The 12,645-nt window shown below is 37.8% G+C and overlaps 1 protein-coding gene across 2 annotated transcripts in view; it reads left to right on the plus strand.

Moving 5' to 3' along the window:
* The window catches only part of st3gal8 (ST3 beta-galactoside alpha-2,3-sialyltransferase 8), a 35,810-nt gene extending 23,401 nt beyond the window's left edge, over window positions 1–12,409 (plus strand). For both annotated transcript variants that reach the window (XM_015030138.1, XM_015030139.1), the window contains exons 2-9: window positions 3,285–3,621; window positions 4,838–4,994; window positions 5,478–5,616; window positions 6,494–6,687; window positions 6,765–6,944; window positions 8,664–8,709; window positions 9,566–9,685; window positions 11,249–12,409. In XM_015030138.1, coding sequence (XP_014885624.1) covers window positions 3,471–3,621; window positions 4,838–4,994; window positions 5,478–5,616; window positions 6,494–6,687; window positions 6,765–6,944; window positions 8,664–8,709; window positions 9,566–9,685; window positions 11,249–11,416 — 1,155 coding nt within the window. In that variant the 5' untranslated portion in view covers window positions 3,285–3,470 and the 3' untranslated portion in view covers window positions 11,417–12,409. The remainder of the gene's footprint in view (window positions 1–3,284; window positions 3,622–4,837; window positions 4,995–5,477; window positions 5,617–6,493; window positions 6,688–6,764; window positions 6,945–8,663; window positions 8,710–9,565; window positions 9,686–11,248) is intronic.
* Window positions 12,410–12,645: the final 236 nt, after the last annotated feature.

The following is a 12,645-nucleotide window of genomic DNA, read 5'->3' on the forward strand; positions in this document are numbered from 1 at the left end:
AAATCCACTAGAATACCCTAAAGTTTCTCGCACAACTTTGCAGCGTTTTATTGAAGTGTGTCGTTGCCAATTTGCATACCTTCTTTTAACTGCTCGTTTTCCCCCTCCACTGCTTTCAGTGTGTTGGTGTGCTGTGCTGCTGAGGTATTGGTTTTCTTTTGGAATCCCAGAGTGTTTAGTTTTTTTTCTAGTAGTGATGGATCCAACCCTTTAAAAATGTACTTTTTATACATGTTCCACTGGTGGCATAAATGCATCAAAAAAAATAAATAAATAAATAAATAAATCCAGTGAAAAATGTGCAACTCCCTCTTTGTTTCCTCACATAAATGGTACAGACCAAACTAATTAAAGGAATTTTGAATCTTTATCTAATAAGTGACGTCACTCTACTACTGTTTCCGTTTTCCAGTTGATAACTTCAGGCAGCTGCTTTCTGTTTGCACATGAAAACCGAACGCGAAGGTCATGCAACAAGAAAGGAAGAAACAAGCTGTGGTTTCCCAACACAGGAAACCATGTGACCTCTAATCCACTCTCTTCCACCTCAACCTCACTCATTCTAAAATAACATACAGACTCTGACTCAGCTGATGGTCATTATGACGCCCCTCTTCTTTAAACTCTTTCTGACTGGTGGGGCTTTTGCAGGCCTCTAAATAGATGTGTTTTCTACTCCGAGAGGAAATTAGTTGTCCAACCAGCTTCTGTGAAAGCTTTCTGCAAGGAAAGTTGAGTTGTTGCTGCAGGATATGGAGTGGCATGCCTCTTGTCTTTGAGGGACCTGCTTTGGCTGCAGATTAAGGTGAAGACAACTGGAATGAGATCACATGACTGCACTGTCGGACTGCATATTCAAGTCCTGCATTTAGCAGGACGGGGATTACGCACAATTGGAAAGACCTTTGGACTTTCAGTGCTACCCAGAATAAAGAATCATGATGTTGACTTTGTCTAACTTGATCCCAAACCAAAGTCAGTGAGTGGCCTGTTTAAAACTGCTCAATGTGTAAGCCCTCGATCATTACAGTTTTTTTAAGGTATTAAAATGTTAACCTTAACATTAGCTTTTAAAATGCCAGGCATATCCCTGAATTTCCAATACAAAGTTTGAAATTACCTTTAGCTGGCTCTCGAACTGCATAGTTCCCCATTTCTTGTTGACTTCTTATTTTTTCAGTTTGTTCCCTATGTTTTAGGCATTGTGCTTTCACAAAACTGTAGAGCACTTTGCACAGGGCAGTAAGTAGAAATGCTAGAAGGAATTTATTCTCCTCTAAAATCTGACCTATTATTGCTTTTCAGGGAAGGAAAACTAAATCTTCCTGTTGAGTATTTATTATCAGCCCCTTTGTCATAACAAAAATATTTAATTAGGTTTTCCTTGGAAAGAAAAAAAAGATTTCAGTAGTTTTGGGCACTCTGTATGAAAAATGTTGAATTCAGAGATATGATTTTTTTTTTTTCCCTGCTAATTTTCATCCGTCACTTACCTTACATTATATTGTTTTAAAGGTATGAAAGCTGGTTAACTTATGAAAAAATAAGTCGCATGTAACAACTTAAAAATAAGGGCCTTCAGTGGGCAAGGTTATTTTACCTTGCTTAAGGTTTTAAATAAATGGGTTCTGTCAGTGAGTGTTTCCCAACATGGTCCAGTAAGCATGCCCTGTATGTTTTAGATGTTTCCCTTTTTTAACTCGCATAATCCAGATGATAGAAATTCAGAAAAAGCCTGTTTATCAGCCATCAATTAAAATCAGGTTTGCTGAATCAGGAAAACATCTAAAACATGAAGGTAAGTGTGCCCTGAGAACCACAGCTGGGGAAATGCAGATGAAATGCTGTGTTTCCAAAAGTGAAAACGGAGCCTGAATCAGCTAAAGACTCATCTAAACCAGGAATCAGTGGGAGCCTGATGGCGGTGATTAAGAAGCTCTACGTTTCCAAATTAGAGTGGAAATGGGAAGCTTTAACAAACATGACTGTGGTTGTGTGTTTACCATTATGTGTTTTGACTTGAAGCTCTCGTTGAAATAAATGATGGTCATTGTGGTTTAGGGTGGAGAGGCTCAGTAATCAGTGCTACCGAGCACTTTAGGGTGGGAAGTGGCTTTTCTTTTCTCTTTTATTTTTGTTGCTATTACTTATTCCATGTATATTGTTAATAAATAATCAGTTTCTAGAGCTAAAGTTGCAGACTAAGCTTTCAAGTCGGACATCCTCCGCTAACCGTAACATTTTGAAAACTATTGAGGGATTAAATTTCACAAATGTAAACTCTTGTGAACATAACAAAGTTAGAGGCCCACTGAAGTTGACAGCAGAGTGGAAGCTGAAACAGGAGTAGCTGAAACAAATCCAGATCTGATTGGTATTCACAGACCACGTTTGTCTGCAGGGAAACATTCCTGCTGGAGTAGGTGTTGACTCCATTGGTGACTCCATTGTTCTCTAAAGATCAAGAACTCTGACTTTTCATGCATTTTCTAGTTTAACTCTTCTTTTGAATTACTATCTTGGGTTGTTATTAAATCCTTTTGAATATTGTATGAGTTTTGCTACCAGGAGCTCGTGATGGATTTGACAAATAGTTTAATTTTTACAAATAACTGCTTGAGATGATGCACAAAAAGAGATTTCAATCAATTGTGTTTTTATTGGTCAGTTTGTCATTTTCTCCTTCATAATTTGAGTCATAATTTTAAAACGTGTTAAGTTGGGAGAAATGTCAGTGAGAAATGTTTGAATACGAGTTCATCCTGTAATTTCTGATGTTTGGCCATTCCTTCTTTTATACAAATAACTTCCTGAAGTCCATATAAGAGATGTACTTTGTGAACATAGTTTGTGGAAAAGTAGCTACATGATTTGGACATTTGACACACACAATATACTGCAAATATATTGGACATCTGAATAAAAATGTTCCTCAATATTGCAAAGAGCTGTTGGGAATACAATATGTTTTGCAAGGAATTCACACTTTGCTTGCCAATAATATATTCAACCTATTGGATAGTCTCACTGATGAAATTACTTGGAGGTGATGTAGATGATGCTGTAGAGAGTGGGAGAGGAGACATGTTGAAACCAGTAAAATATTGCTCCTGATGTCACTTGTCACTACATGTGCAGCCCTATTAGATATTAGTAAATCGTCTACAGACAAGAGCTTTTAAGCTACTGATGTTTAACTGCAGCAGTCCAAGAGCTAACCAAACTTTTTGGCCAAACATAATTTGAAGATTATGTTAATATTTTTGTCTTTCTGTCTTCAACAGATCCTGTCCTCACTGTGTAGAAAGCATCACTGGACTCGAGCTTAATGGAAATAAAACGGAGAGGAGAGACGACTGTAAAGAGCAAAATGTCCAGATGACAACGACTATGCTGACATAGCTCAACGATTATCAGCTCATCAACATTTCCTTCCTCCTGCTATCACCGCCCCCATCATCCGTCCAGCCATGTTGGTTAGGAGGAAGCTTTATGTCGTCGTGGCAGTTGCTGTTGTTCTCCTCCTGATGCTCGCAAGCCAGAGCATCCAAAGGAGACACATCCTGCCACTGTCAATAGCCCAACTCCACAGCAAATCCACAGCCTCCAGCAGGGACACTGGTGAGAAAAAAAATGAGTCTCTGCAATGGCAACAATATCTGTTGTGCTTTCAGTATAAAATGTAATATGAACGATTATCCCATTATTATATCAGGTAGAAGCCTTACCTTAGAAGTCCCCATCATGACTTGGTATCTGGGTGTGAGACTTTTTCATCCCACCCTGGTGGTATATATTAATGGAATAAACGTTGAACCATTGCTCTAACATCTTTAAGGCAGAGTCGAGTTGAAAAGTAGCTGTGACGATGGGAGTCACACTTCCTGATCCCACAATAGTAGAGTCATATGTGCAAGTACAATGTTTTAGGACGTAACCAGTTGAGGAAGCTTCAAAAGTAGTTTGTTTGTTTGGTCATAGAGCAGAATTGTCATGGCAATATATGTGGGGAGACGTGCAGCAGCTGTTCAGGGCATAAGCACTAAAACTGGAAGTTTTATCTGGTCGTCTGAATGAAGAACACATTTCTGTCAATACTTCTGGGTTTTGAACAGTTGTGGTTTTTATTTGTTTTTTATTTTTTTGGTATCTTCTGAAAATGCATCCACCGTCCAGTAGATGCCAAATTAGATTGGATTAGAAGGTTAGCAGGTAGTTTAAAATCTTTGCTGCCGTTTCTGGCTTTTGTAGATGGTGTTTGGTCATTGTTCTTCCTGATAAATTTAAGAATGTCTTCCTCTTCCTTATGGAAAAGGGAGACATGAGGAGCAGTACGAACTCAGATCAAATTGGAGAATTTACCATTCTGTGTAAACCAGCTAGATGGTTTTACATGAAAATCCCAGTGGATGTTATCCATTCTGATGTTCAGCTAAAACCCAGAGTCTAAATGCACTAAATTACAAGTAAGTGAACAGATGTGCCTAGTAAAGTGTCTAAATGGGTCTGGCATCCTGTTATAAGCCAAAGAACCAAAAAGATCCACATTCAGGAGTCATACAGCCCAGACTCTGGTGAGAAGGAAAAGCTATGCAAGACCGAATGCTGTGGTGAATTATTGATGTCTTAGGATCAGAAGCTGTAAATGCTCTTTAACATAGGTCAGATTTCATTAGCACAATACACTGGGATAAGACAGGATGTCCAGCTGTCCATAGTCACAACGTCTTATAGTATGTGGAAAAACAAACAAGCTGAGAAAAACAGAGCTGTAAATCAGAGTTTTCATTATGCATTATTTTTCTAAGTTTTTATTTTCAAACTTGTTTGCTTGCAGTGATTGAGCCAACAGTGGCCCCTGCTGTCCTGTCTCACCCCCCTCTTCCTCCCAGTACCATTTCCCCTGAGGCTGATGTAGAAGAAGAAGAAGAGGAAGAGGAAGACAACGAAGAGGAAAACAAGGAGGACCGTGTAGTCAGCTTCCAGAACCCAAAGTAATTTTGTAGCTAGGCATGTCGCAATAAATCAATTAATCTCATGATAAATTAAAACTAGCTCAACAATTTCCATTTGCATAATTTGTTTGTCTCGTTTTTGTCTGTTTCTACCATAAAACTGGATGATAAAATTCTTCATTCTGGTGCTTTGGTCTCTACAAGCCCTGTTTTGCTTACAGACTTCATCGATTTATTTATTGAAGTTGTTTTGTTTATTTTTTATTTAACATGTTTTTCTGTTTTAAATGTTCATTAGAAATGAATGTTTACTGATCATTAGGAGGGTGTACTTGCATTATTATGCGATTACCACCACATTACTTGATGATGGTCTCAAACCAATATTATTGTTTATCGTAATAACTTCTGTGACCATTTATCATCGAGCAAAATTCATAGTGACAGGTCTTTTTGTAGAGACTGTGTGTCCTGTAATTCTCTGTCAGTTCCTGCATGACTCTCGGTGTCGTCCTCTTTCAGGTCATGCGGTTGCTCAGACTCTTGCATTTCAGACCTCCAGGGGTCTGTCTGGTTCAGCGACCGCTACATCTCCAGCCAGCAACCTATCCTACATGCCAAGAACAACAAGTTTGACCCTGATGCACTTGCATGGTGGCTGGTGAGGAGAAGTTCTAGTTGAATCTCTGTGGATGTTACTATTCTGAGTTAAACGTTTCATGAATTAATTGGCATGTCTGAGGTTTGACTTAACAACCTGAACAGTTTGCTGTTTTGTTCAGTGTGCCTTCCAGTTTATCCTGTGGATGCTTCATCTTTAAAATAACAAACTTGTTGTGTATAGGCTGGATAAGTCTGTAAATTGATAAAACCAAGAAAGTTTGTTTCATCATATCTGTAAAATTACCATTTGCTCAAATACATTAAGTAACTCACAAAATTCTTCAAAATATGAACAGTTTGAATAATATCAGCAATTATGGAAAGTCAGCGTTCATGTAGCTGTTTCCAGTATGTGAATGTGAATGAGGAGCAACAACAATCTAATTCATCTAAGAAGTAGCCCTTGCACACTGCAAAACAGATGTACAAAATGTTATTAAAAAAAAAAGACATGCTGGTATTATAAAAGAAAAGTGAATGCAATAATGGTGCATAAAGTTTTGTAAAAATCTGAAGCAGTCCTAAAAATGTTTCTGGTTTCCTGTGATGGAAGCTGATATCCGCAGTGTGTTAATGGAGACAAATGTTTTCAGTCTTTTTCCTGCATTTATAGATTAAGTCTTGCTGCAGATACCATTAGTAGATTAAAAGGAGGAGGGGGGGAGTACCAAAGCTGCTAACATCATCACTCCGGTTTACAGAATGCAGTCTGTAGCAGCACCATAACTGGAAGAGGTTCACAGCAAAACGTCTTTACAGTATTTTATTTTTTCTTGTATTGCATTCACTGTCGGTTTTCTAACAGCAGTCTGTAGCCATTACATTCCTTCTTTCTGGTCCTAAATTATTTACTATGGTTGTATTTTTTTCTACAGAGTCTTCAGCGGTCTGGTAATGGCCAGACTTTAGAGAAAGTGATGGCAAAAATGTTCCAGGTCATTTCCCCGCCCCCTGTGGATCCCACGCCAGTCAACAAACGTTGCCGTAAATGTGCAGTTGTCGGCAACTCGGGCAACCTGCGGGGGTCCGGGCACGGCAACTTAATCAACTCGCACAGCTTCATAATTCGGTTTGTATGGCCAAGGTTGCCCACATATAAATGTAAATATACGGTTCTCATTAGCCTTCCTTCTGCTTCCTGCTTAGAATGAACAAGGCAGTGACTCGAGGTTTTGAGAAGGATGTCGGGAACAGGACGACGCATCACTTCCTGTACCCGGAGAGTGCTGTGGATGTGGAACATGGAGTCAACCTCGTCCTGTTGCCATTCAAGCTGATGGACCTGGAGTGGCTGACCAGTGCGTTGTCAACCGGCCATATCAAAATGTAAGACATTTAAGTTTATAAGTTTGAGTTATAATTTTCAAACTTTTATTTTCGTTCAGTTTGATTTTATAGCTTTCAGCTAAACAAAACCTCAAATTAAGTTTCTAGGAAAATTGGAAGATTAAATAGTGAAAGTAATATATTTTTATTCCAGGTGGGTTACTTAAAGCTTTACAGCTTATCTTCTCGATACTCCATTTCTTTTTCTACCACACTTTGTCCTCCAGCTGAACTTTCCTTCAATGTCACAGCATGGCTCAGTTGATTGATATCTTCCTTGTGGAGGGTGTCGATAAACAGCTGTCAAGTCAGCAGTCAAAAGGCAATAAAATAGCCAAAGCACAAAGCTGGTCGTATTACATGTTTACTTTAAACAACATTCTGTGGACTAAAGGCATGGTGATGTAAATTGTGATTGTAAAACAGCATAATATACTGCAGTAAAATATACAGCGCAAAGAATCATGGTCATAATATTTCTACAATAAACTATTTTTGTATTTAATTAGTTATGGACTGTAATGTCCTTTAATTTACTCTTACAGGTCTTACTTGTCTATAAAACCCATGCTATATTTCCAGTGTTGATTAAAGGATATTTCTGAAATCCTGCTCTGTCAAGTGCCTTATATGCACAATAACTCTAAGAGATTTTGTTCTTATTCTGGCATTCATTTGAGCTTTAAACGCTTAATTAACCTTCTTTGTGAATTAAAGTTGTAGCACATGACATGTTTCCAGTATGGAAGAGTTTTTATAGAAGGCCTCACAATTGATTTTGCAAAATAAATCTTGTGAGGAGAACTACTGCAAGAGGCATTTGGACATAAAATCACCATCACCGGACTGACATGTTAAGATTTGAGAGCTTGTTATAAATTTATCTGCTAATGGAACTAGTAATGTTAATGAATCACTGACTTAAAACAAGCTCCTACATCTTGCTGAAAAGTTACTTGTAAGTTAATTTTATCGTATTTCTAGTGTACAAAGATATTTACACGTAAATGGTGCAAAGCTATCATTCAACGCCAGCTATAAATCTTTACGTTTTTACAATATGTCTAAAAATAGGAATTAGGTCAAGTTTGAATTTAATGGTTTTTTTGTTGCTGTTGTTTTTTGATATAATGTGTTTAATAAACTCAATGTGATATAGACTCAACTATATGTCCTAATTCTTTGTAATGTTTAGATAAGTATTCTGTAGCAATTGGTTGACAAATCAAATAGTTTGTTTTATCCATCAGCAAGGTCCATTTTTAAGCCATCATCTTGGCAGAATGGACACAGATCGTTTAAACTAATTGGATGGCTGGTATGGACCCAACTTTTAGGCACAAACCCAAACTTTTCAACGGTGCTGATGTCGGAGCTTATTCCAAATTAAACACCCAGCAGAATTGTGCCAAAAGCTTGATGATGGCCACAAAGTATTTGGGTTTTTTTCAACTTGCTAAGCAATATGCATCCTAATATGATTGAGGTTAGACAATTTAGACAATCCTTAAAAATACAGATGTTATACATCATGTAATCATTCTGCACTGGAAAAAAAAAATGCTATATTATAATTAATTATACATTGCTTTTCATGCCCAGGATGAGTGCATGTAAATTTCTGACCAGAATTATTAATTTGATTTTAAACATTTATATACATGTATGCAAACTGATGAAAGTAACTTAATTTTCACACAACCACTAATTGTGTTTCAGGACTTACATGAGGGTCAAAGACAGAGTGGGGGCTGATAGAGATAAGGTAAATAAACACATTTCTGAAATTTTATTTTTTTCCTTTTCTTATTGATAACATATTTTGACTTGCAAGAGATGCTACTATGCAGTGAATTCAACAAAGCTGACTCCACCAAACCTCAATGCTCCACTTGGATAAGAGTTCAGACCATTTTATCTTTGCAACATAACCAAGCTTAAATTTCAGTCAATCTGCTATCCCACCCTCACCTATTGTCATGCGATATGGATCTTGACCAAAATAATGAGATCTAGAACTCAACCTCAGAGCTAGGCTGAGGAGCTGAAAGAGTTGGTGCTTCAGTAAAGGACTCAGTAAAGGTGGATCGGCCTTCTGATTAGAATTGCTGCCTGGTGCCTCCCTCTGGAAGTATTCTGGACATGTCCCACTGAGGGAAGACTCCAAAGAAGAACCAGAACTTATTGGAGGGACTTTTTATCCCGTCTGGCCTGGGAATGCGTTGAGATTCCCCAGAACGACCCGGGGAATGTCGTGGGGGAGATGGATATCTGACGGATGCCTTCTGGATCAGTTACCTGCACAACCCAATCTCAGATAAGGGAGAGACGATGTGTGGTTTTAGCACGAGGCACAACAAAGTAGAAAAACAAAAAAAAAAACAGTTCAGATTTGGTCCTGCTCCTAAAAGTTAGTTTTATTCCAATATATTCTGCCACTGAACTGTGGAATCGATACAATGATGCCACAGTTCAGTTCAATATAAGTTTACAATAACTGCTCTGTCTTCACTGCTGCAGAGGGAAACAGTGAAGAGATAATCAGTTTATCTGTTTTTTTTCTTTTGTCTGTTTTTTCTTGGCCAGTCAGTTTTCCTCATTGAAACCCTGTGTTTGTGTAGGTTCTGGTGGTGAATCCAGTCTTCTTTAAGTATGTCCACGATCACTGGACAGAGCATCACGGTCGCTATCCGTCCACCGGCATGCTGGCACTCATCTTTGCTCTGCACACTTGTGACCAGGTAGGAAGAAAGCACAGCTGTGCTTTTACTTAATTTCACATATAAATGCTGGTTAATGTTCAGATTACATTCTATCAGTCAAACCAAAGCCCAGTCTTTTCTCAGATAAACCACAAAAATTTTCAGTTTGTGCAAGAAGCATGAAACTGAGGGGAGGAATTTGTTGTTGTTTTTTTTTTAGTTTTGTTCCTTTCTTCACCCCATTTAGAAATTTATTAAAATACTAAATTTTGGGAAGAAACTTGGCAAGTGATTTCTGCTTAGACCTGCTGTAATGCACAAAATAAAACACATTTGAAATTGACTGCTTAGAAATTATTTTGTTCCTCCTGAGGTGGAACAAAGTTGCACCTGTTCCTCTGTGGAACAGGTGCAACTCAGTAAATTTGAATAACAATGACACAGTTCTCCTTTTTAGTAATTTAATTCAATAAGTGAAACCCAGATATTACAGTGACTCATTACACACAATGATACATTAGGTGTCAGAGTTGACGCCTATTAACACAGTTTAAATAACGCAGGAAAGACAAGAGAAAGTTAGATTCTGAATACTCGCGAGGAGAACAGAGAGATGTGCTTTCAGTTACAAATCTCCTACCGCTCTGAAAGCACATTTGCCTGCCCCTCTCTTTTTAGTGTCTTTTAGGATCCCTGATCACAGAGAGCGTTGTAATTCTAAAGGGAGAGGGAAGACACTTCACACAGTTACAGCGCCAATGATTATCACAAACTAACACAATCTATCTTAACGTAGAATATCCAGTTCCTGACACAGGGTCAAACAGAGCAAGTTGCATATCTTCACGGCGACAGTTTTACAGCTATCTAACAGGTCAAAAGGCAGGGCATTTTGTAAAGAGCTGCTGTCACTGCTCTTCTTCAGAGAGGCCCTCTGAGAAAGGAAATCAGAGTGATTTAACAATACAGGAATATTTCTTAAAAGACATGATTAAACAAATAAGAGTACATAAAGCAAGAATATTATAAAGGTATAACAACATTTGATAATAATAATAATACAATTTACCTAACATTAGGTTTGTTTTTGTTTTTTTGTTAAGCATTATAACTAATAAAAACCCACTTTTTTAAAGCTGAGTTTTACAGAAGACATATAAAAGTTTTAATGCAGAAACGTAAAGGCCATGTTGTATTTTAAAACATAAACTGTTTACCCTGCCAACAATGCAGATGAGCTGAGGGGCCACAAATGATCCTTTCAGTGCCATGCTGCGCTGAAGCAATAGCTTTTGCCAAATGAGCTATTAAAAAAAACTTCTCAGCAGACCTACATTTCTGAATTAAGAATCCGTATTTTCTCAGTCTTATTTAAATTTTCTGAGATGTATCCGTTTGCCATGTAATGAATCAATATAGTCAAGTTTTAATTAACTGAAATAAATGAACATTTTAGTGATATTTATAATTGCCATGTGCCACCAATCTAAATTATTTCATAGAATTTATTGGAAAAAGATTTGACAATTTATTTCTCGGCAGGCACGCGCTCCTCAGACACTCAGTTGTTGAATAGTAATGATGCACTTTGTCCATTTTCAGGTGTCTGTGTTTGGTTATGGTGCTGATAAGCTGGGGAACTGGCATCACTACTGGGAGGAGAACCCCTACGCTGGAGCCTTCAGGAAGACTGGTGTTCACAGCGCCGATTTCGAGACAGAGGTCATCCACAGACTCGACAAGGAGGGCAAGATAAAGCTCTACCTTTGACACTCGCATGAAGACTGAAAGATCTGGTTCTGAACAACCAAATCCTAGCCAGATGTGTGCTGCATATGTTTTTTTTTTTGTTTTTTTTTTTTTTTCAAACATGGGAATAATTGGACAGTAATCAGATAGCAGTTTTTTCTCTTTTCTGATGCCACTTTGCCTTCAGCAGCTTCCTTCTGGTTGCTGTTTTGCCTATTTTCAGTCACCAAGCATGAAAGTGAACTGGCTTGACACAACAAACCTGCTGGGCAGCAAAGATGTATTTACAGACTTATGCTGCTTCAAAGATGTTCATTTTGAACAACCAGCCTTTTTGGATCCCTTTATTGACTGTCCTGTCATTGGTCACTGATGCCACTGACCACCATGCATTTTGCTCTGAATGGGAATCAACCACCAATTTTTTGTAACATAAACTTTTGTATCAGATTCTGTAGACACTACAAAGGGATAACCTCTTTTTTTTAATTAAAAGCACTTTTTTAATGAGGAGGAAATGTTTGGTAATGGGAAGATGATCGATTTGCTCATTAACCAAACGCAAACATGGTTAGATGTATTGGCACCTCTTCTTTGAATGTGTAAAAATCATGAAATAAATTAATCTTTGCAGCAGTGTGATCTCAGTCGGAAAATTTAGAAAAGTCCAACTTTTTTATTTGAGACATTATGTATTCACACTTTGGAAGGAAAAATCCAAGTCAAGAAATAACTCAGTTTAACAAAATCAACCCAGCTGTGCCTATTTTGTGTAAATCCTTTTTGATTAAAGAACATGTCTTAGTCATATCCCATATTTAGCTAAGTTGGAGCAGCCAGGCAAAAAGGGGTTTTTGTGTTCATCTGGCCATGTGTTTTGGATCATTATCCTGCTGAAAAACTCAGTGAAAATCCACTTTTACATTAATAACAGATGGGAACAAATTAATGAAGAGATGGAGTGTATTGAAAAATTAGCATTGGTATCAAGGTTCCCAGAGTGTGTTCCTGGGGTGCTTGGAGAAAAGGAGTGAGGTCAATGTCAGGTCAGATTAAAAAGTGTCCCATTAGACTGTTAGTTCCCATAACCATATGAAATTATGCTGCCACAAGAAAACATAAATTTATTTGAAGGATTTTTACTCACTTTTACCATGGGTACCAATGAATGTTTGCATCTTTAAGAGTACTTCTAGGATTTTGTATTTATAATCCTTCCAGGTCCTTTAAAACCATCCTTCTCAATAGAA

This window comes from Poecilia latipinna, unplaced genomic scaffold (assembly GCF_001443285.1).
Source record: "Poecilia latipinna isolate Pla-1442-1.1 unplaced genomic scaffold, P_latipinna-1.0 Scaffold174, whole genome shotgun sequence".
NCBI lineage: Eukaryota > Metazoa > Chordata > Actinopteri > Cyprinodontiformes > Poeciliidae > Poecilia > Poecilia latipinna.